Source organism: Gasterosteus aculeatus, chromosome 4 (assembly GCF_964276395.1).
Source record: "Gasterosteus aculeatus chromosome 4, fGasAcu3.hap1.1, whole genome shotgun sequence".
NCBI lineage: Eukaryota > Metazoa > Chordata > Actinopteri > Perciformes > Gasterosteidae > Gasterosteus > Gasterosteus aculeatus.
In genome coordinates, this window is record NC_135691.1 from 28,050,614 (window position 1) to 28,075,081 (window position 24,468).

At 42.6% G+C, this 24,468-nt stretch overlaps 1 protein-coding gene across 1 annotated transcript; it reads left to right on the forward strand.

The window, feature by feature from the left end:
- Positions 1-4,515: 4,515 nt before the first annotated feature.
- Positions 4,516-18,644, forward strand: lrrn3b (leucine rich repeat neuronal 3b). The gene is made up of 2 exons (XM_040174022.2): positions 4,516-4,917; positions 14,917-18,644. Exon 2 carries the CDS (start codon positions 15,334-15,336, stop codon positions 17,461-17,463), a length of 2,130 nt encoding a protein of 709 aa, XP_040029956.2. The 5' UTR covers positions 4,516-4,917; positions 14,917-15,333; the 3' UTR covers positions 17,464-18,644.
- Positions 18,645-24,468: the final 5,824 nt, after the last annotated feature.

Here is a 24,468-nt window from a genome sequence, read left to right on the forward strand (position 1 = left end):
TGGAAAAAAATTTGAATTTTAATATGATTGTATTATAACCGTGTATGTGTCATTATATATCCTCGTAGGGCTAAACTCTGTTTTTTTGAGAACAACAAACAAGACTGAGGAGCGTTAAATATTCAGAGCTTATCTTTCAAGCGCTGTAGAATCGTGTGTACGACAGGATTGTCGTGTCGACCTGTGCAGAAGGTTAAATGCAGACAGTCCACAGGTTTGAGTGTTTTTCCATGTCTCTCTCAGGAACCATATTTCACACTTCCACAAAATTAAGCAATGTCCAGGTCTTTTATAATATGCATTAATGTGTCTTCACTTTTAAGTTTTTGGATAGAAGAAACGAAGGTAACACAAAAACTTGCAGCAGTAAAATGCAAGCAGGTTTAAAACTAAAATTAGGAATAATTATCCAACTGGATAATTAAACAAGTACAGGATGTCTCGTTCGGTAATGGGTCAAGTGTGTATTTGTTACATACTTGTTACATATATAAATAAAAGGTGAATTTTTGAATCTGGATTCACTGTAATTTCTGTGTGAATGTGTTTTTTGTCTGTATTTAAAGCCCATGCTGATGAAACCTATAAATAGGCTAGGTTAACCTGTCATCCTGTTAGAGAAGCTGGTAGACGGGCAGAACTATAAAATTGAATGAATTTCAGCTAAAGTTGGCTTCATTATTGAGCCAAATAACACCCTCCTGTTCCATTACCTGTCAACCAGACAGGGCCCACTCATTAAATTTGACCACATCAGTGAACAAAATATGATGTAGATGAGAACATACAAACAACAGCTTCTCTCCATTATATTATCTGAACTGAATTAAACAGCTGGCTGGTTTTACTTTTGTAATAACAATAAGAAGCTGGTGTCTTTTGCAAAGGCATCTCTTCCATTATCAACGGCAGAGGGTGGTTTGAAATCAATAGGCAACGCCAAAATGTAAAATGCAAAATGAGCCAAAATAAATGTGAAAAAAATCACATAAATACTTCAGTGTGAGTGTGCAGCACCTGGGGTGTGGCTAAATCCTCTACATCAAACTGCCTAAGCGGTCTCATGGCATTATGTTTAATCATAAAGGTCGTACATTTAGGAGAAAACTTAAAAACTCAAAATGAATTATTTTGTGCAATTTACATTAGAAATAATAATTCTACTGGAGATTGAAAGGGGAATTTATAGGGATACTGACCAGGCACAACCCTCAGACCTCCCTTAAGCTTTACAGGAATGTTAAAGACACCACGTGGATTAAAGAACACCATGATGTACGGTACCGCTGTATATATTAAGCCCTCTACCCAGCCTGGCAGCCTCAGGTAGTACAACCGTGGATCAGAACCCCATTGGGCTGTCAGCTGAGGTACGTCTCTTTCTCTGAAGCGGCGGATAACCCGGCCCGACCTCCGCGGAACATCGGGTTTGTAGAACATTGTGTTAGAAATCCTCCCGGGAACGAGTCGGGAGCTCTGGAGCTAATAGGTACAGATATCCATTTTCTTTCCAGCCTGCGTCCTCTTCCTCATTCCCTCTGCACTGCAAAAAGTGTCCATCTGGAATGTGCTCGTCAGAGCTGCGGGCACAGTTTGCGATGAATTCTGCAGCGCTCTTGTGCTGAAGCGTTTAGCGGATGAGCCAGGAAGGTGTGGCAATCCATAGCACCATATGTGATCATAATGTTCAAAGCTACAACTTTGGTGTCCCTCCTCTGGCAGCGAGAGTAATTCCACAAAGATTGCATATGTCTTTTTCCTGGGCTTTATTTCGACTCATTGAACACCACTTTTTTATCTGGAGCAAACATTTCTTGGACACATCTTAGCTATGGCGGGTTCCCGTGGAGCGCTTAAGCCATGCGCCATCAGTCGCAACAGACACCAAACCTCACCACTCTGGTATACTGGGAAATACAGAAACAGTAACAGATGTTCACTTAGTGAATACAGAATTAGCCCCGATGGCCTTTTGGAATGGTTAATTTAATCTTTTATCATCAGAATCTGTAATTTTAGTTCTGTGTAATTTACCCACATGTACATTTCTGAGACTTAACTCTTTATATTTGACTATTTCCATTTTATGTTCCTATGTTGTTTATATTTTTGAAGTTAGAAATATTTTACTGGTTACTACTGCTTCTTTTTGACAGCTATACAAAAGTAGCCAGAGGGAATATTACATTATTTAAAATTCATAAACAGTTTAATTGAGCTCCACTTTGACAAACTCCAGTAAACAGTAAAGTAAAGTTAGAATTCTGAAGAATCGAAATACTTTTTTCCACCGCTGGTCTTGGGCTTGAGGGTAGTATGATCAGGGCATTAGGCAGGTAGAATTCTGCTGCGGCGGGAAAAGCGGTCTCCCTCACTAGACACTTTGGCGGGTGGAATTCTATATATCTCTCTCTCATGTTTTTATTGTAGTGTAAGGGACAAGTCTGAGTTTTGCATTTGAGATAGCCGTGGAGGCAAAAGGGGTTCCCACCCTGGGGGGTTGAGGGTTGGTGGCGGTTATTACTGTATCATAAGTGCACCATCCACAAACCCAGAGCGCTCGGTCACATTGGTGGCAGCGGTGGTTGTTGTGCTACGTACCGCGACAACGTGAGAGTGCACTTCCTTAGTTTAGCCCAGCTGTCCCTTCAAGATGTGGCTTGGAGATGAAGACCCGTTTAACAGCTAAAGGCCGGCGCATGCTTCAGCGTTTGCGTCTGCGTCGTTGCGTCGACGCACTCGTTTAAATTCATGGTTCTGCGTGTGTTGCAGAGCAATTCACCGCCAGAACAACAGGCGGAGTAACGTGTTTTATTGAAGACGACCTAGAGAGTCACGTCTATTTGTTTATTTATTTATCATAGACTTTATTGCCCCGTGCATCGACACTGCAGCTTTTCATCAGGGACATTCAACCGCTTCTACAACCTGCCAATGACGGCTTGTATAAGCGGTCATATTTGCGCATTTCTTCCGACAAAAGTTCTTAAATCTGCTCCGTTCTCTCGTAAACATTCTTCGTTTTAATAATGGCGGTATCGGGCTATGAAAGCGGAAATGTGAGACTCCGTAAAGGATGTAGTTAGCGGACCAATCGCAGCATGGTGCGGGAGGCTTGCGTTGCTTGCGTCGATGCAAGCCTAGAAAAATGTCTCGACACACGCAAGGACGCAAGGAGGTGTGAAAAGCGACGCAAGGGACACGCAAGGGGGTCCTGCGTCTGCGTCGCTCTGAAAACGCAGAAGCATAAACTAGGCTTAAGGGTGTCGGCCAGCAGAGACGTCCACGTCGACCTGCCTGCTCAGTCAGTTGTAGTAGTTTTCTCAAAACGCATGTAAACACAGAAGGCATTCCAACCAGTTCACACGCCACATTTTGAGGAGACTGTGTTAAACCGTCTCAGGCAACGTGCCTTTGTTACTAAGCAACAAAGTTTTGATAAAACTTGAGGGAGACCTGCTCAGTGCAAGGCAAGGATGTGGCTGCACATAGCAGATAGGAAAACCCGGAGGGCAGACACAAATGATGAAACTGAAAATGAGACTGAGACGACGACAAAAAAAAGCAAAGACTGTTTAACGAAAAGTGTTTGAGTCGAAAAGGGCTGGTTTGTGACCCAGCAAAGAAAATAGTGTATACTGCACTGATTGTAGGACGTGGTGAAAAGGTTAAGGGGGTCTCTTTTGTAGTTGGGACAAGCAATGTAAAAAGTAAAAAAATAAAATAAAATATAAGGTCCATGAAATTTCCGTTGGCCAGGTCAAAAGCATTGCGACCAAACCGGACGGCTTGTTGGCTACAATAAAGTGTTTTAGTAAGGTCCCTGGTCCTCATGAAGGTGGCAGAGCTTTACACTCCTGCACCAGTTATGTGCAATTACCTACTCTTCTTGTCTTAACCAACTGCATATTTTCATACAAAACGAGCTGAAGATTTGGCAACTGAACATATTTACAATGTTCATTTACATTTAAAAGGATTGTAAATCTAGTTATTCAAGTAAATTGTAGCAAACTATGGTCAACTTTAACCAAATTAAAAGTAATTTCCCAACAACAAAATTGTGGCTATAGAAATTGCTGAGTGGCTAGTAACTTAAAAAAACAAACACTAGCCACTGTGGATGGTGAGCAAAAATGTAGGACATGATCATTATCAAATATATTGCATATCTTTTGAAGGCCTCCAGTTAAACATTTGTGAGGTCAGAAATAATACCAGATACTGACACTGTGCATGTGTAAGATGAACTGTGCTGTACATATTTCCATTAGCCAATTAAAAACGCAACCATTTAACAACGTTTAATCATTTATTTCCAGCACTCTGCAACTCACGAACTGAATTAGTCACTTGTTAGAACGGACATTTTTTGCAGCGTGCTTCACCTCCAGCAGAAGAAGACATGGAAGAGAACGGGCTTCTGGGATATGACTGACGGCTCCCCTCAGCCAACCAGAGCAGGGATGCTGCGAGCAACATCGCCCGCTTCTCTGACGCTATTGGCCGTCCTCTGGAGAGTCGGGGTTTGTTCTGATATTAATGACTGCTGTGGAGACGGCGGCGCATCTATGTGGTCCGCCTGACACTTGATCGAGGGGAGAGATGCGCCGCTAGCAGCTGCTTCGACGGGTTAGGGAAGGGAAGGGAAGGGCACACGGAACACGGGAATCTCTCCCCACGCACTCCAGCCTCGCCAACCTGCTGCTGGACTTTCGCCGTCTTTCGTGTGCGCGCTCACGCAGACGCCGCGTGTTTTCGCCGTGGAAGAAGCGCAGAAGTGACACCTCACCACGATCGTCTCTCGTAAGAAATAAGAAGACCGCGCATTGTTGGCTGGCTTTATGTGGCGCGCCGGGGCTCGGTGGGAATATAGACAACACGTACTGCTTCGCGCTGCTATTATGGATAAATCGGGTAAGTTAACTCGGATTGCTACAACAAGGTATTTCTTTCATTTGCTGGTTGCATCTGCGCAACGCGTGTTCCAAGTTAGCGAAAAACGCATGAATTCGGCTGTGTTTTACGCGGACGCGTTCATTTCACAATCAAATACAAAATCGCATTTGTTGTTGCAGCATTTTTTGGGGAAAATATTCCAGCATAATAACGCAGATTACTGGCTTCGAACGGTCACTCGACGTGGAGACGCGCTTTTGCGCAACTCCGCTGGATGCGCCTTAACCAGAGCGGATTTATGATGGACTCTCTATTGGGCTAGAAAGACTAATTCATTACATTCGAGGCGGACTCTTTGCTGTGTGTGCGGCTTCGGTGCGTGTGTGCGCGTCGCCGCAAGCGCCTGTGTGTGTGGGGGTGTCTGTGTGAGAGTGATGGACTGGCAGTTTCATGTCCCCGGGTCCTGCTTAGTGAGCGCACACCAGACACTTCTCGAAGAAATCCACAGAATGGTGGCAACCCCCCCCCCCCCCTCCCCTCCCCTCACCTCCCCTCCCTCACTTTCTCCTTCCCTCTCGGTTAAACCTTTTTTTTGCCACAAAAGTACGTTACACGTACACTCGGGCTCCTTTTTGAACACGATCACACACACACACTCCGACGGTGCACGCAAAAACGACTCGTTGCTTATTACGCCGCCATCTCGTCGCACCCGGAGCTTTTGGGTAATTGACAGAAAAGGCGTCACGGCGCGAGCGCTTTGACCACCGTCGCTTCACCCGCTCGTGTGCGTCCGAGCATCGCACACATCCGAGGACCCCACCGGAGAGCGACGGAACAAGGGGGAAGGTATTCACTATTCCCGCAACTGCATTGGAGCGCTTCTCTGCCTGCCTGCCCCCCCCAACACACACACGCGCGCGCACACACACACACACACACACGCCCGCGCTCCCTTCCACCTCGTCCATCGCGCCCTCCCCAATGTCCAAATTGTAGGTCATTCAGCCAGATGTATTACTCATGAATATTTCAAAGGCAGATGAAAAGATACTGCCTGATAATGACCAATGTGATTCAGAGACTGGGGAGGGGGGGATCTGACTGCGTGCATGCGTCGGTGTGTGCTTGTTCCCGCTGATGGATACAATAGATTTTGCCCTCCACAGTGCGAATGACTCACCCGAAGCAACTTCTCAGTATGAAAACCCCCAGTCAAATGCCAGATGAGCGACCGGGCTCCCACATCGGATGCTGCGCCACGCTGAGAAAAACCTCAGCCCACACACTATGTTTTGTTCTCGCTCCGAATTATGTGACCACCTGCTGAGCCAAGGCCGCACGTCGCTTCTCTAATATTTGAATAGTCGGAGTTTCACAAGTGATCCTCCGGCACAAATGTTCATGTAGTTTTCTTCCCCCGCTGACACCAAATGGGGGTGATTTCATTTTATTACATGCAAAAAACAGCTTGAAACGGCGTGAGGGGTTCATTATTAAGGCTTCTATCATAGCGTTGTAGCCACGTTGCCACGTTCCTCCCCCCTGTGATAAAAAACACTCAACCAAAGCAGTAATGGGTGGCTTTGTTAATTTGGGCACATTTGTTCAAAACAAATCAATATTACATGGCCACACTAAGTCATACACTTAAAGTGAGTGGCTTTGCGAATTGCCTATTGATCCGCGTGTGAAACAGTGTTTGTGTTTGTGTGTGTGTGTGTGTGTGTGTGAGCCTGCAGTGGCCTTGTGGAGACTCGGAGAGCATTATAGGCAGCACACTGTGGGTGCTTCATACAAAACAGGGGGCAGCAGGTTCCTGTGAAGCGAGAGCAGGAAGGTAAGGGTATCAAAAGATACAGCCGGTTCAGAGTCAACGGAGAGTTCAGGAAGACAGCGATATTGTGCCATCAGAAATCAAATGACTCTTAACGATCTTTTTCCATAATGTCGGTAACAAGAGGCCTCGGGATCTATCGAGGCTCTCGAGTGAAATGCATGTAAACATATTCAGAAGACTGCTGCAGGGGATCAGCCTGTGCAGCCGAGCACATAGGCTCTCTGATAGCATCCCGTTCCCAAACAAACACAGGCATCCATTGAAAAAAAGAATACGCACCGACAGAGGGCAAAGGGAACAAGAGGGGCAATTGGGCTGTGCGTTTAATTTTGATTTTTATGGATCTGGTGGATGCATTAAAATTAAAAAAAAGCTGCAGATGAAAACATGGTTTGATGGCAGCATGCCTGACATTTTGCTGTTCGGTCCATATCAAAAGGTCAGAATGGGATGGGACAGCTCTTTTGTACCCGATGACATTAGCTTTTACATTAGCATTTTAAGTATTAAGCTAGCATACACCTCCGTATGCACAATGTGGCGACAGAACCAAGCTGCTTTTACAAAAAGGAAAAGAAAAAAAACCCTAATAATAGTGAGGCGTCAGGTAAGAATCGACACAGATCAAGACTGAAGATGCCGACTCTCACAACAACAAAAAACATTCAAAAGTTATTCATTACTAATTAATCTTCCATTCTGCAGATTCATATCAGAGTTAGACATGTTGCAATTTCAAACATGGGCGGAGAAGAAGGAGCACAAAAAAGGGCTACTGCTGTGCCGCCCATCTGTTCTGCATTCAGATTGATACGTATAGGCTCTCAGTGCACTAATGAAAAGCTTTGTAGAGGCTGTATCAAGAGACAAATCCAAGTGTTCATGCATTGACGAAGCGGCAGCCACTTAAGCATAGATTCTGCACGCATGGACATACAAAAATGACCTTTGTACATACACAAACATATAAATACAGCAATGTGCAAATCAGTCTTCATAGCACGAAGACTTTGAGAATGGACACAAAGCCAGGGTTTGAAAGTACCATATGTTGGATCTGCTTTAGCTGAGGAGGAGCAGCAGAGAGTGGAAACAGACAATGCCCGTATCAAACCCCATGAAATCATACTAAAGAGATCCAAGCCAGCGATGAATGCATTTCAGTGGCATATAATGATTGATTTTGTCTGCCGTAGGAACTTATTCCCTACAGGCTTGTGGCCTGACCAGCCATATTTTATTCATATAAATATAGATAGCTGCGCATCTTAGAGGCAACACACATGCCATATTTGCACCTGCAGATTCAATTTGGCTCTGACTTTGAGGGATATGCCGCTGGCTGCAGTCCCCTCCCCATCCTTTCCTTTTCACGCCTCATTCTTTCATTTTGGCTAGCAGCTATACATGGAACATTATGCAGATTTTTGTCAAGAGTGAGTGCAATTATGTTAGGGGAGAAATGAGTGTTGGAATGTGTTTGCTACGCCTTTGACCTTATCAGCGGCCGCCTTAAGCTGGATACCTTTCCTTAACATTAAAAGATGCAGCACTATCCGAATTAGACAAGGAGACCTATTTGTGCTCTTTCACTGTGTGCTGTGTTACGCATGCATTATACGAACGAGCCTGAGCCTGGGGGGTGTGGAGTTTTTTTTTTTACGTTCTCCATGAGCAAAGTTACGTGTGCTTGTGTCTGCAAATGCTTGTATCTTTCTATGTATTCGAACTGTTCCGGTCTGATGTGTGTGTGTGTCCAAGTATAATTCTATAATGTTCAATTGTGCAGCCTGTGTGTTCTCCCTCTCTTATCCCAAGGGCATGTCTTGTCAAGAAAAAGGCTGGAATTCCAGAGATCAGGGTCCCGTGGTTAATTTGGAACATTGATTTTGCATTAACAGTTGACTTGCCACTGATTCATTGCCATACAAGTGCAGATGTAAGGGAAACCGTTTCCATCCGCTCCCAAACAAAAGTGCACAACGGAAGCCCATACGGGAAGCTTTCATTATGCATACACATTGCATGGAAGGTTCCCTTTAATAGACTCTTCCTTACCTTGGAGAAAGCATAATAGTAAATCAATGAGGTGAAGGGCAGAGGGAGGAACAGTAAAGCTGTAGCTCACTAAGGGGACTCGCCCGGGGCGTCTTATCGAAAGTTGCGTGACGGCTGTGCGACATGCCCACTGTGGATTCCAGTGTCCACTGGAGGATCTGTGGTAGTGTCTTGTTTTAAAGTGTATTCTTTTCACTTACTCTTGTTTTACACACCGTAGAAGACTATTAACCCTGGGAGAAAGAGAAATACAGATTCTACGGATTCTTTGCCCCCATAAGCGTTGGAAGAGTTATTTTTAGATAACTGAATGATTTTAAAATAGTTTTCTCCATATTAGCAAATCCTAAAGAAATGCTTAATCCTTTGTTGTTGAAAATGAGTTTTCTTCGGAACAAAAAGGTAAGACACGTAGTGTTGCATCTTCGCAAAGCGGCTGCCAGCATTAGAAAGACATTGAAACGGAAATAGCGTGTCATGAGCAGTGATGAATGGCATTACACCTGCTATCACATGATGAAATTTTTGGATATTCATTTAATTTAATCTCTAAATGAAAATGGATTGGAAGTGCTTACGTTTGCAAGTCACCAAGCTGGAGGTGTAAATGGCTCTGGCAGTAAAAAATAGCAGGCATTAGTAGAGAGGAGAATTGCACATACGCCGTGAATGAGGATCACCGCTCATGTGTCTAGACAGGGACACAGTGGACCAGACCACATCCGGTGGACTATACAAGAAACTCATACTCAGACAGGGACATTTGTAATTAGGAAATAGCAGCCACGGAGACAAACAGTCAGACTAGATGCAGATAGACTAGATTTGGCACAAGTATTGAGAAGACAATTAGGCCAACAGTGAAAGAGCAGCAAGACAGTAGGATGCCCGGGAAGAAAGACAGGTAGCTGAATGCACAAGGAGACTAAATAAAACGCCTGCTTTCTAAATGATCCATGGCTTTGGTGGATCATGATGCAAGTAGGGAACATAAGGAGAAATGCTCACTATAAGGGTGTGAAGAGTGCAGTTTGAAAAGGGCACAGTTTAAAGAAAGAAAGAGATGTGGGGGTTGCATTATGAGAAAAAGAGATGAATAAGAAAGAACCGAAGAGGTGGGTGGGCCCGAAGAACAAAGCCGTGCAAGGCTTATTAACAGTGGATCAAAACTTCCAGTGAGCGAGTTCTACAATACACAAGCCATTCTCCTGAAAGACGAGGCAATTCGAGAGCGCCCTACTTTCCACTTACATCTGACCTTTATGTCTTCCGCCCAGTTTTACCACAGTGAGTGTAAAGTCTACCTCTCAGCAGATGCAATACTACCTTGTTACAGCTTAAACCGTGCAGGCCTCATAATCATCTCCCCGAGGGCCATTATGCTCCCCACCTACATCTACACTTGTTCCACAGCTCAGATCTCACAAATGTTCTCTTTCATGCATGCCAAAACCCTCGCAGAACTTATGTATTGTATTATAAACGATTTCATTTTTACATTTACTGTAGGTGAACCTGTCGCCACACAGGGCATTCATGAGCACCCGACCAGCAATAAAGCAATCCCCTTTACTTCCTCGCTCCGCCAAACCTCATCCAAGCCCTGCGGAGCGAGGAGGAGGATTTATAACTCATTTCAATAAACAGCATAAAACAAACAGTTCTGCTCGGGCCGTTTGGCGGCACGACAGACCTGAGTCAGGCTCGCCTGAATTAGCACCACAGAGCCCACCAGGACCATTGCTTTCTGCCCCTACTGTGTACACTCATTAATTTAAAGTGGTCGTATCTCACTGGTTTCTAATCAAACTGTATATGTGCCACTGCTGTCCAGAACCACCACAATGTTAGTATAATGGAGGTGGCCCAGTGGGAAAGTAAGTGTGAGGTGTTGCCAAGATCTGAATGGGAAAGCTTTTCACCTTGACAGCAGCTGAACCTCATAAATGCAGCTCTGTTAGATCAGGTACAGCGTGATTAGTCTGGCGCCATCTCCAGATGTGAGTAAACAGTTTCCAAATAGTGCAGCTTCGGGAGACATAAGTTAAAGTATGTGCCTGAGAATAATTAATATTACTGAACAAAATGTTTGTAACTGAACAAAGCATTTTTACAACAACAATAACCACACCTAAATGTGCAGCATTTTAATGAGGACGGGTTCCGGCTTTTTTAGATATTAGATACTAATTAACAGAATATGGGACTGACGAGTGGGAACGACATACCGGTTTATAATGGCGATGCATTGAAGCCATTTCTCAACAGTTCCTCAGTTGGAATATGTCAATAACTTAGATAATAATGGTGATGGAACACTTCCAAAAATTTTATTTAAAAAAATGCATACCAACCAATGAATGCCAACCACAGTGTAAATTTGTCAGGGGCATATAATCCCCCCCCCCCCCCCAAAAAAAAAATAAATAAATAAAAGGAAATGATTAGCTATATTCAATAACTTTGATAATAGCAATGGATCAAGTTGAAGTGTCTCTTGTAGTGACGAGTGAACCCATTTTTTGAAACTCTCATATGTTAATTTCAGTTTTGTCTCCAGTCGGGCATTTAGCAGCCAAAGTGCTGAATATTTATATCAAGAGACCAAACACGAGCTAGGTGGCCACAAACTTGACTTCATCTAAATAGTAATGTTTCTGATTATCTGCTGCATCTGGAAATAGAAAACTGTATGCTAAAAGGTGACACATTTTAAAACGATGCTGCATTCACCAAAACATCAGTCAGTGCAGGTTCAACCTCATTTTTCATTTAGATGCATTTCTCACAGTTAAGGCAGCCCTGAAGCGAGCCGGATACCAGGAGCTTGTTTGCTGAGATGTTCACAGTCAGGATTAACACTGGTGAAAGTAAAAAGCCCATAGGCTCGACTGTCAGCCTGCTACAGTAATGGAGGAGCTTTTGAGACCAGGGCTTGAGTGATTGTCCCCCAACTCCTTTCTTCTGACACCTCAGAACTAGTGTTAACTCTATGAGCGAACACCTTAGCCTGACCTATAAAAAGGCCTCTATTGGCCACCCGAAACAAATGGCAAAGCTTAGGCCTATGTGTAAGTGCAGAGAGACAGTAAGTTACACAAGATCCCATTTCAAGCCCTCTAGGTTAGGGTACCATCTGTTTGATGTGCATCTCTCTACAAAGCCTTTTCCAGGCACATATTAAAAACATCCATCCTTTAATTCTATTTGCCCCAACCATATTAATCAAATTACTCTTTGTGGAGCTAAATGCAAGATATTGCCAATAAAATACACCATAGCACTTTGTTTTCTTTGACAGGCTATACTTTTGCTTCGTGGTGTTGAAAAGGTTAACGTTTTCTGCAACGAAAGCATTCTCAGGGTCACCAGAGGTTAATACACCACTACTGCTACAACGACAAGTTCTATCTCTGGCAAGTCATTTTGTCCTCCAGATCTCTTCTCTCCCTTCAGCCTCCCCTCTCCACCGCAATTACCGGCAACTGAGCAGCGGATTGTTGGAAATTAGCCCGACATTGTAGCAGTTTATGTGTGTGTGGGGTGGCTGGGTAGCTTGACTGGACCTGTTACTAATAGGTTAGTACAAGTGTGTGGACTCCCTAGCCACAGCAGTCACGGTGCATAGCCTGAAGAATATAGACTGCCCTTCTCACTGGGCTTCACATAATGCAGCCGTACAATACCAATTTACCTGTTCAACTGCCTGTGCATGATTGGGATAGTTCACTTAAGGTGATGCAGTTTGGCACCAGACTCCAACTTCATGAGAACGTGTAATGAAATGCAGTTGCTGCGCCCTTAACAAGCCGCATTTTCCAGCCGGACAAGGATTCTCAACGGAGGCTTTTCAGTTTTGTCGGTGTGTTACGGCACCTTTTGATTAGCTACACCGAGCTCTGCGGATGTTCACTGGTCATTGACTTTCAGCACTAGAAAAATGTCAAGACACTTATATATACTAAACCGTTAATCAATTATCAACACAATGAAATCCTAGAATCTTGATTTAAATGAACCATGTGTGGAATGATCATTAAAGGAATCCTCAATGCTCCTTATTTGCAGCGGAATATGTTGGATTTGCTGGCCACACCATCTTGCAAATCTTTCGGTAAAGCCTTCCGAATTCCATACAATGTATACGCCAAACAACACACATTCACATTAAACTAAAAACAACAATTATAACTATACTATATTCTAACTATAACTACTGTCAATTTTTACCTCTCATAAGCATGCTGTCCTCCTAACATCCCTTTTAAGGCTGACTGAAACCTGATAAAAATAGCGCAGCACTGGTCCCTATTCCACACCAGCACTTTACATTCAAGGACTTTGTATCCAGGCGCTGCAAAGCCTATAACAGAAAGTATTGCTCATAAACAGAAGTCATTGCTTTCAAACATCCCAAAAGACAAAATTCACATCATCGCTAAAACAGTAACAGCCTACCCGAGCCACCCGCAGTGATTGCACAATAATGCTATACACAATAATAGTTAGCCTGGCCACATTACACTGCTGGTAATTGTGATTGCAGATTACAGATTATGGCCTGTTGTTTCCTGTGCACGAATCAACGGCACTGACCAGAAGGACGGACCGGTGCTGAGGGAGAGAAACTGAACCTTGTTTATCAGAATGCTCTGGGTGGTGTAGCTTATTACAGTACAAGGTGCTTTGGAAAAATAATTCCGCCCCCTCTCTCTCCATCTCTCTCCCTCCCTCGCTCTCATTCCACAAGCTCCTTGTCTGACCCCCCTCCTCTCCTGCCCCTCCAAAACCACACCATTATATATATATATATATTTTTTTTTTCAAACCAATACACAAATACATATCTCCTTCGTGGCCGCTCAGGGGAGATTGTGAGGTTGATGCACTTTTTTCTTCATTTCTCTCTCCGTCGTCACACTTCTTCTCCAGATTCCTTCCATTTAATCCCACCTCTCTTGACTTTTACAACGATGTGCTGCGCGCTCTTATAGTCCAGAAATATCACAAGCACCATCAAACCAATCTGTTCTGTAAGAGGCAGTTATATACAACAAACTAGATGGTGCACTTCAACTGTGGACTTTCTACCATAACAGAAGAGGATGGAACATGGATGTGACGGTAAAAGAGGCACTACAGGATGAAGAGATCTGACTCATCCGAGAAGATGCCCTTTTATCCTATTTGTTGTCCACAGCACAGAGTGTGATTATATTCTCAAACAATTCAGGCATATATGACTGAATATTTATGGTCAGTGTAATCAATATTCAAAATATTTAAAATGCCAAGCAACTAAAACAGTTGCTGATTCTTAATTCTCACACATTTTGATTGTCCAAAATAATACAACTTATACATATCTGCATCCCTAATATAAAGTTGTTCTACATGTACCTGTATGTCACCTAAACGTATATCTAAATAAGTCAAACTTATATAGCCTTCCGCTTTTACTTAATTCTGAGTGTAAATACATACTAACTTAGAGCCATCAAAAACCTCAGCAAAATAAAAAAGTCAACTGCTCAGTTTCTATAAAATCTGAAAAGCATGATTTGTATTATGTAAAATCGTTGAATGTGATTAGTGTGTTGATTTGTTGATTTCACTTATGCAACAGATTAATAGCTTTTTAGCTGTCGGTGCTGCATTTTCCAACAAACAGGTGCAGGCTGCATCTGTGACAAATGTGTTGTTTTCACGTACAGCTCAACTGCCTCACTGTAGTGTGTGTTATTGGCTTCCCGTTTACTTGTTGCCATAGTAACTGACATATTCCAGTGTCTTTAAGCCGCTTGCTCCAAAGGCTGATGCTTGAGCCCTAGGATGTCTGCCATTTAAGAATCTTAATAAAGCCTTCCATTTCCCAAATAATAGACCCACACTGCTCACATCAGAATTAAATGCCACATTGTGGGGCAAATTGGTGCGTCGTCAGAATGAAGTCTAGAAGGTCAAGTAGATATAAATCCACGGTGCTATATCTTAAGGGGAACGTGCAAAAAATGACAAATGTTAATATGCCCAAATCCCTCCATTATTATATTGCCTGACCACATCCGGCATCATGTGTTTCACACACCGCTTTTCTCTGTCTTGTTTGTCTAACACAGGTAGGAACGGAGAGGACAGTGGACTCTGGAAGCAAGTGATGACAATCTATGACGACATCCATCTTTAAAAACATTTTTCATGGATACCTAGTAATGTGCTTAACATAAATCCTCTGCGGTATAATATCAGTCAATCCTCCCTCCGCCCCCCCTTCCACCCTCTCGGGTGTGCCTGACTGCTTCCTTGGCCCCAAACCCTGACACCTGCAGGCAACAGTGAGTGATTGGTCATTACATCCAAGGGCGTCGACGCAGCAAGACAAAAAACCCCAGGGAGACCTGCTGCAGTTGGTGGTGGCAGGGTTGGTGAGTCAACCGCCTCAGCAGCCGCAGCAAATGATTCATTATTTGTGAAGTTAACAGCTCAGACCACTTAATCTACAAGGACCAATTTTTACTGGAGGGAAACGGTCCAATATGAAGGACGTGTCATTTGTGGATCGCCTCTTTGTCGGCTTGGCCATGGCCTCTTTTGTTCTGGCCACAGAGGAGAGGCCTGATTGCCCAAAGCTTTGTGTATGCGAGATTAGACCCTGGTTTTCTCCGAGTTCGGTGTACATGGAGGCTCAGACGGTTGACTGTAATGACTTGGGACTCTTTAGCCTGCCGGAACAATTACCGGTGGGCACGCAAGTGCTATTACTTCAAACGAACAATGTTGCCAAGATTGAACAACCATTGGATTACCTGGCTAACATCACAGAGATTGATTTATCACAAAACAATCTATCCTCGATCAGTGATGTGCACCTGGGGAATCTTCCTCACCTGCTGTCCCTTCATATGGAGGAAAATTGGATACGAGAGTTGCCTGAGCAAAGTCTTGCTGAGGTGGCTAACCTTCAGGAGCTCTACATGAATCACAACCTCATCTCCTCCATTTCCCCGTTGGCTTTTCTGGGTCTCAGCAAACTTGTGCGCCTCCACCTCAATTCCAACAAGCTGACGGCCATCAAAAGAAAGTGGTTTGAGCCCATGCCAAATCTAGAGATCCTAATGATTGGGGAGAATCCTATTCTTTCTATTGATGATATGAACTTCAAACCTCTGATTAACTTACGCAGTCTGGTTCTCACAAGAATGAACCTGTCTCAGCTTCCCGACGATGCACTGGCTGGTCTTGATAACTTGGAGAGCATCTCGTTCTATGATAACGTTTTCGCTGAGGTGCCTCATTCTGCCCTGAAAAATGCAAAAAATCTTAAGTTTTTAGATTTAAATAAAAACCCTATTGCGAGGATACAGAGAGGAGACTTTGTGGATATGCTCCATTTGAAAGAACTAGGGATTAATAGCATGCCAGAGCTAGTTTCCATTGACAGCTTTGCCCTCAATAACCTCCCAGAGCTGACCAAAATAGAAGCCACCAACAATCCTAAACTCTCTTATATCCATCCTAATGCTTTCTACAAACTACCGCGACTGGAAACCCTAATGCTAAATGGAAATGCACTCAGTGCCCTTCACAGGATTACTGTCGAGTCCCTCCCAAATCTCAGAGAGGTTAGCATGCACAGCAACCCCATCCGCTGTGACTGTGTAGTCCGCTGGATGAACATGAACAAGACTAACCTTCGCTTCATGGAGCCCGATTCACTTTACTGTGTGGAGCCACCAGAGTACGAGGGTCAGCACGTCCGACAGGTGCACTTCAGGGAGATGATGGAGATTTGTCTGCCACTCATTTCTCCCGAAAGCATGCCTGGGTACATTAAAGCACAGAACGGGAGCTCTGTGTCACTCCATTGTCGGGCCTTCGCTGAACCAGAGCCGGACATCTACTGGATCACCCCGTCTGGTACCAGAGTCCTGCCCAACACAGTGTCCGACAAGTTCTACATGCACCCGGAGGGAACTTTTGACATCTATGATATAACAGAAAATGAAGCAGGTCTCTACACTTGCGTTGCCCATAATCTGGTCGGAGCTGATCTTAGATCTGTTTCAGTAGAGGTGAACGGATATTTCCCCCAGCCAGCCAATGGGTCTCTGAATATCCTAATCAAGTCGGTGGAGACAAATTCCATAGTGGTCTCGTGGAAGGCTGGCCACGGCACCTTGGCTCCAAACATTAAATGGTACACGGGGTCAGATGCCAACCATCCGACCACAGCGTTCACCACCAGGGTTCCCTCCGACGTCCAGGTCTACAACCTCACACATCTCACCCCCGCCACTCTGTACAAAGTCTGTGTGGATGTCGGCAGCATCAACTACAACCATGACACCAAATGTGTCAATGTCACCACTAAGGGATTAGAGCTGGCAGCCAAGGACACAGAAAAATGGGACGCAGCAGTAATCACTGTCTTTGGTGTGCTCTTGGCTGTGATTTCAGTGGCGTGCCTGCTTATTTATGTGTCTCTGAGAAACCGTCACCTTTATGGGGATATAAGGAAATGCGACTCCAAAGCTTCCCTGACACCAGAGGATGCAACCGGCATGCACTCCCATTTCTTTACAAAGCTGTGGGTTTCGGGTAAGGGACTGCCAAGTGGAGTCAAAGTGAAAGCCACGGTCATAAATGTATCTGACAATGCCTTTTAAGGAACGCAGCTTTGTAGAGCACCACACACCAACTACACTGAATGGACAAGGCCATGCAGGGGTGGAGAGATCTATAGTACTGTTTCAAAGGCCTACCCCTTGCTGATCCCCGGCTGAGATACACTGGCAATCCTACTATTGGACTGGGACGGAACAGTTTGAAATAGACTACATGCTCTCCCAGTTTCAACCCCAGATCAAGTGGTGGCTTTGTAACCGTTACATCAAACCAAGCTAAATTCAACAGAAAGTGGCATTTACCGCATACCACGCATACAGGAATGCAGGCAGAGAAAAGAAAGTGAAGATGATGATGGTCAACTCTCTTGTAATTGACTGTTAAATGTGTTCAGAATTGTGGAACTGTCTGTGTGGTCCCAAGCAATACCGTCTGTGCTTTGTCAAACATCCATAGACGAGTTAGAGATACAGTTATAACACCTGTCTATTATGGGAAGAGCGGTTTAGTAGAGTAGACAAATTACAGTGACTATGGTATACGCCTTTTGATGAAATATAAACCCCCTTTTTCTATTTAAAATGGATTCTTGATTTGTAATGGAAATATTGTTATATATTCTATTATGTTGATGTAATGACAAATCATCTGTATCCAAACAGTTTAAATGAGTTTTAAATCAAGGCCAGGGGCAGACTACTTTTGATTGCAACATTGCATTAAGCTTAATGAAATTCAGTTACAAAATGGGTATCTAGGGAGGACATATGCCAAATGGCTGTTTATGCTGTGTAGTTCTCATTGCAACAGTGACTAGGAAATAATAACGTGTTGGACTTATTACAAATTTAACAGGTTGATTAAAACTGGCGTGACTGATGTGTTATCTCCTCACAACGTGGTCTGTTATGCCCTGGTAAGTGCCTACAACAAGAACTACACGAGGTAAACAGAGAAGAGACAGAAGAAACAGCGAAACATAGTCAAGTCATCATTGTAGAGTCACAAGCTATTTCCCGTACTTTTAGTGGAAATACTTTCTCAGTATTTTTAGCATACATATTTTAAGAAAAGATTTTGTTGTGTTGCTTTGGGTGTAAAGTTAAAAAGCCATTTTTATATTAACTGTATTATATGTGATTAATGGGCACAGCAGACTAATTAAGTAAAGTGCTAAAGAATAAAAAAAATAAATGTCATTGTTTCTTTTACAAATAATTGCCTAGTTTTTGCATTTTGTTTATTCTCATGTGTGTCATAATTTACTAGATTTATCTCAAGTAAAATGCATTGCATTATAAATATACTACCTAGTTTATTGACTTGTATATGTTACAAGCAAGTAAAACACCATTTTGATAACGACCAAGTAGTACAGAGGGAGGCTCTCGAGTTCAGCAGACTGCAGCTGAGTGGTTGAATGGTCGTCCTAACTCTTGGAAAAAGAAAAAAAAGAAAAAAGCAACAAAAGAACAGAACTCATTAGCCGCCTCATTAACAACATGTTCGTCCTTCAGCTGGTCTAAATACAGTCACTGTGCTACAGCTACAGATGCTGCTGCCTATGCTTAGGCAGGGACACAGCATCTCTACGACAGAGAGATAAAGTACAGCGCTGAAAAGTCAATGCATGGTGGCACTCAGTCGAGTCGAAGCTTTCGGACTCCCCATTTTATTTGTCTTACTGAATTATCCAGCGTGCAGAACATTTCACATGAGAAAGCCAAGCATGATGAATGGCTGTCAGAGGCAGAGTGACACGGCGGATTTATCAAACAGGCCCTGACGCTCATACATCAGGCTAGCCTTCAGCACCATGGACAGAGGCTTTTAGAGCCGAGCCATCTGTCAAAGACACAGGGAGTTAAAATGTGACGCAGTTTGCGATTCAGGTACCGCTCAGGTCACTCTGTCGATCAAGTCTGTCTTTGCAAATGCACACACAAAAATACAGATGGGCGCGGCAGCCTGGCAGAGCGGACAACTGTACCCACATGTAGAAAAAAAAGAACACGCGTAGGTGCATGCAAACAGAATCTCAAGCAGAATTCGGTGTGTCAGTTGGCGTGCTCAGAGAACAAACACATGACAGCAGAGGATGAAGCCTCTAAATGAGTTTGCCAAAGCAGCTCAAAGCTTGACATATTTGTCCTTCCTTATTCTTTTTTACGACACATGATTTAATGACATACTTGAGTGAATATGCTGAATGATTATGCATTATGATAATGAACCAGTAAATCATCTGTCTTCTGTCCCAATCTCTTTGTCCTAAATGCATTTCCTCCAGCTTGTTCTTTTCCCTTGCTTTCTCTCTCTCCCTCCCTCTCTCCCCTAGCCAATGATGCTCTCCATCCACTGGCACGCATTTTCAGTTTGGGTGATAGTTTTTCTTCTTTTTTTTTACATTCAAAGCAACCTACATTAGAAAAGAACCCTTTGGATTTAACTTAAATCCCACATGAATAGAACCAGTGAGCTGCCACAATTTAATCCGCAGTGAGGAAGAAAAAATTATGTTTCTCGCTGAATCTTCAAATATTTCCAATATTAAAGCCACCTTGTTCTATTCATAAACGCCATCTGCTCTGAGGCAGATATAAAAACACACTCTATGAAGACTTAAAGATAAGTGTACCTGCTGGTTACAAATTCATTTTAATGCTGCAAGGATCATTGTCAGAGAGTCTGAAATTCAAAGGTGCAATCCAACAGTAGGATTGCAAGTTCAATAGTGCATTTCTTTATTTTTAAGGCAGATGCTAAGTCAGTTACGGGCTGGACATTTCCCTTTTGGATTGTTGAATGCAAATAAAGTGTTAGAGGAAATGTAAAACTGTGAGCCATTGTATAATATTACTCAAATAATTTTGAACTTGTCAATTTGTCAAAATGACATTCAGTGTTCTTTTTCCTCCATTTTTCTCCTGCAATTGAATTGAAATCCCTCTCTCAATGAGATAAAAAAGAAATAAAGAACAAATTCCTTAGTAGTGTTCGGGCTGCAGAGAGAAAACAATGCTCAAACTGCTGCAGGCGCTATTATATGTTTGAATTATCAGCCTCTTAAAGTTACAAACTTCCACTAAGTTACAACCTTCCACGCCTATGTAGCTACAGGCGCCTACAATCAAATGGAAAGTGAAATGTCAAGATGCATTTACATTCCTGCGGCTAGCACCATGTTTAATGCGGGTGCTGGATTTTTAGAAGCGTTTACAGTCAGCTATTTGAAGAACTAATGGATGACCTATTGATTGCAATAACAAAGCACGGATTGCTTTTGTGACAGAATAGAAATTGATTTTCCTCAGGAGCCATAGGACAGAAAACAACAATAGTGACCCTTTATTAACAAAACAATTGTGATGCAGCACCGTAGGTTGTTTTGTGTCTTAACACCCTTAGATGTTTTTACACCTCAGCTGTTACTTTTGATTACAGGTGCATTTTTCATACACACCACGCATCATCAGCAAGCCAGAATTTGCCATCGCCATTCTGAACATGCATTGCTGTGTATTTCCTGAAAAGTAGAGACAGACTGTCACACTGGATTTGGTACGGCTCATCAGAGTGCAACCAGTCAAAAGCCATTTGTGTATGGGCCTTTCTGCTCTGTCTGGCCGCTTCTCGTCTCCATTTCTATAGCCATCAGTCCCAAGGCGTTTCCAACTTGCAGCAAAAAAAAAAAGCCCTTTTTCCCCTAAGCCTCTGCAGTGCATGGACAGGAGTATGCACACACATCTACTGCATGCAAATATAACATACAGAGAAAGTATCCCACTAAAAGTATCCCACAGCTGCCATTAGTCACGTCCATATCCTGCAACCGACAGTATTGCTTTAGCATTTACATATTTCCCATAATTCGCAGCTCTTATGATATCACTGATAATCAACAAATATCAGAGAAAGTTGACCCAAGATGTACGTAAAAATACATCGCAATAAGTCGTGAAGCACAGTGAACGATTAACCTTGATTGAATGTGGAAATAATATTTTACCGCAGAGGTGTCTTCCTGCTACTTGAAAGACCTATTCACAAGCAGATGATTGGTTTCTTGAGCCACTGATTGATTGCTGGGTGCCTTTTTCCGTTTGTGAAGTGGGCATGCAGACAATCGATGCCGGGACTAATGAGTTATTTACATGCATGTGCTCACTTTAATGATGGATCGGGATGGGGGGCGGGGGTTCCTCTATATCCAAACAAGCCAAAACACAGGGGGACACACGTTTCTTAGGAGGTTCCATGAAGCATCATCAACCTCATGACACAGATGCAGCTCATCGCTCCCCTCAGAGTCTTTAGCGCTACAGAGGCCATCGATACTCATGGTGGCCCGCATTAATCATCAATGAACATTAATGTCTTGTTTTAAGAAGGTGGAGGAGCCACCTACAGTTACAGTCTCTTTTTAAGTACCACCTTTTACTGCAGGCTAATGCTTCACTCAGAGCCATCTGGAAAAGTATCAGCTGCAGGCAGATGGAAGGTTTGGAGACGAGTTGGGTAATAGTTGTTGAACCCGGTTACAACTTTGGGGCTTTTTGAAATAATGAATGCCCATTTAACTAACAATTGCAACAATGCATGAATAAATGTCAATTTATTCACTGGTAATTATGTACTGGCCACATTGATAGAATATTTGTGCCAGCAGTCACAGTTTTTTTAAACAATGGGATATTTGAAATGGATGACACGGAAAATTGAAGAGAATTTGAAAAAATCCAACTTTGGCGAGTTTATGGTTTTGTGTACAAAAGCGTTTAGTAAAGAACAGGCGGCTACAAAAGAATGCAGGAAAAAAAGGCTACTTAAATACAAATGAATGTCTCATTAATGCCACAATTTGTTAATCAGACATTTATTTGCAGCAATTCATAAATTGGAGCTTTTCAGAGCAGATAAGAAAATTAACCAATTTTGTCACAATGATAATGAACAACACAATATTAGAGGAATAGCAGGTAACAGAAGGACCGAGAAATACAGCAAACACAAAAGACTCTCAGACACAATGCAAAACAAAGGAATGAAGATTTGTTTTTAGATTGCTGGCACGTAAAAACTAATCTGTTGACTGAGGTGGCAACAATAAATTCCAACAAAAAGAGTTAATAAAAGAAATATTTAAAAAAATATATTTAGAAATACTACTGCAGGGTGTGTAATCCACAACCAGGTTCCGATCACTTCAAACTTCTCCACCCAGTTTGTGCGGCATTGAGGTATTGAACATTTTCCAAAAAAATGTTTTTAGGTGATTATACAGTAAAGACAACCTACTTATAAATATTAAACACGATTTCTGATGATTGATCCGACGGACCCAAATGAAACCTGACAAAACCCTCATAAATCAGATTAAAGATATTCTAATATCTTTAATCTGATATGAAATTGTATGACCAGCTTCCACCAAATTGAGTTCTGAATCTAATTGAAATATTCTTCCTGTATCTATAAACTACTCAAAATGATTGACTAAAACGGTTTCCGTATAGCAATGTACACCATTTATACTTTTAATAATGTAAGTACATTTCCTACATCTTAGGAGTTTAGATAATCATTTCCCGTGGTCATGTGAGTCAATTAATTGTTGGAAATGTTTGATTGAATTGATCTTTTTGCTTTTTTCGCTTAGCGTATTCCAAAAATAAATCTGGACTTGTAATATTGGTTTGTCGTTTTTATTTTGTATGTTTTTTGTCTGGTTGTTGGAGATAACAAAAAAATCTAACAAGTACAATCTTATTTCCCTCAAGAGATTAACAGTATATGGTTAAAAAAACATTTCATGACTTCCACTGCCTCCATTTCCCTCCTCAATATACTATATTGGGTTATTGGTATTCTTTATCGCTTGTTAAATTGCTTCCTATTCTCAGAAAATGCTCCGCTCCAGAGGTTATTGTATACAACAGGAATGAGGCAGCAAAAGGAGTGAATGGCTGCGCGTGTCTTTCGTCCTACGGGTTGCCCACATTCTTTGATATAATGCCATTGGGTGGACAGCGGGATGGGTTTTCGTGAGGGGCATTCAGCAGAGAAACGCATCAGCACTGATAAAGAAATGCACTTCCCCCTGTCGTGTTTCAAATTACCGTTCATACCTTTGCGAACTGTGAGCATATTAATACACAGAATAATTTTTAGTTCCGTCCCTTGCTAATCATGCATTGGGAAAAAAAATATGTCTTTGTATGCGTCTGTCTGCAGTCAGAGCTGTTTATACGCCGGAATATTTTACTTGCTCTCAAAATGAACACACAAATAGCGGTGTGGTGCACCGTCAATCATCCTCCCAACCCCCTGGTACGTGTGGATGGTGGCTCTGTGTGATTCCACACACTGTGGAGCAGCATGCCGCTCGCAGTAAGGTTACACAAAACAACCGTATTGCTCCAGTTCATTACACGCTTCCCTGGAAACTAGAATAACAATCACGAAAGGCCTGTGTTTGATCTTCATCATCTTTGTGATAAGATTCCCCTTTTTCTTTCAGTCCTTCACTCTGTTGATATTTGTGCGTCTGTCATCTGATTCTTCTCATCTCAGATTAGACAAACCCGCCACTTTAACTTAGATAACCACAAAAAGGAAGGGCTGTTTCATATTAATGATAATTGTGTTTCACATAAATTATCAATTCAGACAGTTTGCAATTGAAATGAAGAGAATGGGGTTGTTAAGAATCTGGCAATCTGCTCTCCTAAATAATGTACGAATCCAAAATTATGTTTCCACTGACTGAAAGCTGTTCATCGATGAAATAAAAGAAACTGAGTGACCTATTAAATCGTATTATGTTAATGGTGGAATTAGCAGCCGGCTGTGGGAAAGCATCCTATCTATTTTCGTCCCAATAACAAATTATTCCCTCTTGAGGCGATGTTAAAACATTTTTCTCCCGCTAGGGATTGAAAAGCTACCCCATGCTGGAGTTGTGTGGGAGCCTTCTGCCGAATATGTTCGGATCACTGAGAAAAATTAAAAAGGCAAAAAAAATAATTATGAATATGACTAAAAGG

Coding starts and splice junctions, on each gene's coding strand:
- lrrn3b (XM_040174022.2), top strand. CDS start 15,334: ATGAAGGACGTGTCATTTGTGGATCGCCTCTTTGTCGGCTTGGCCATG.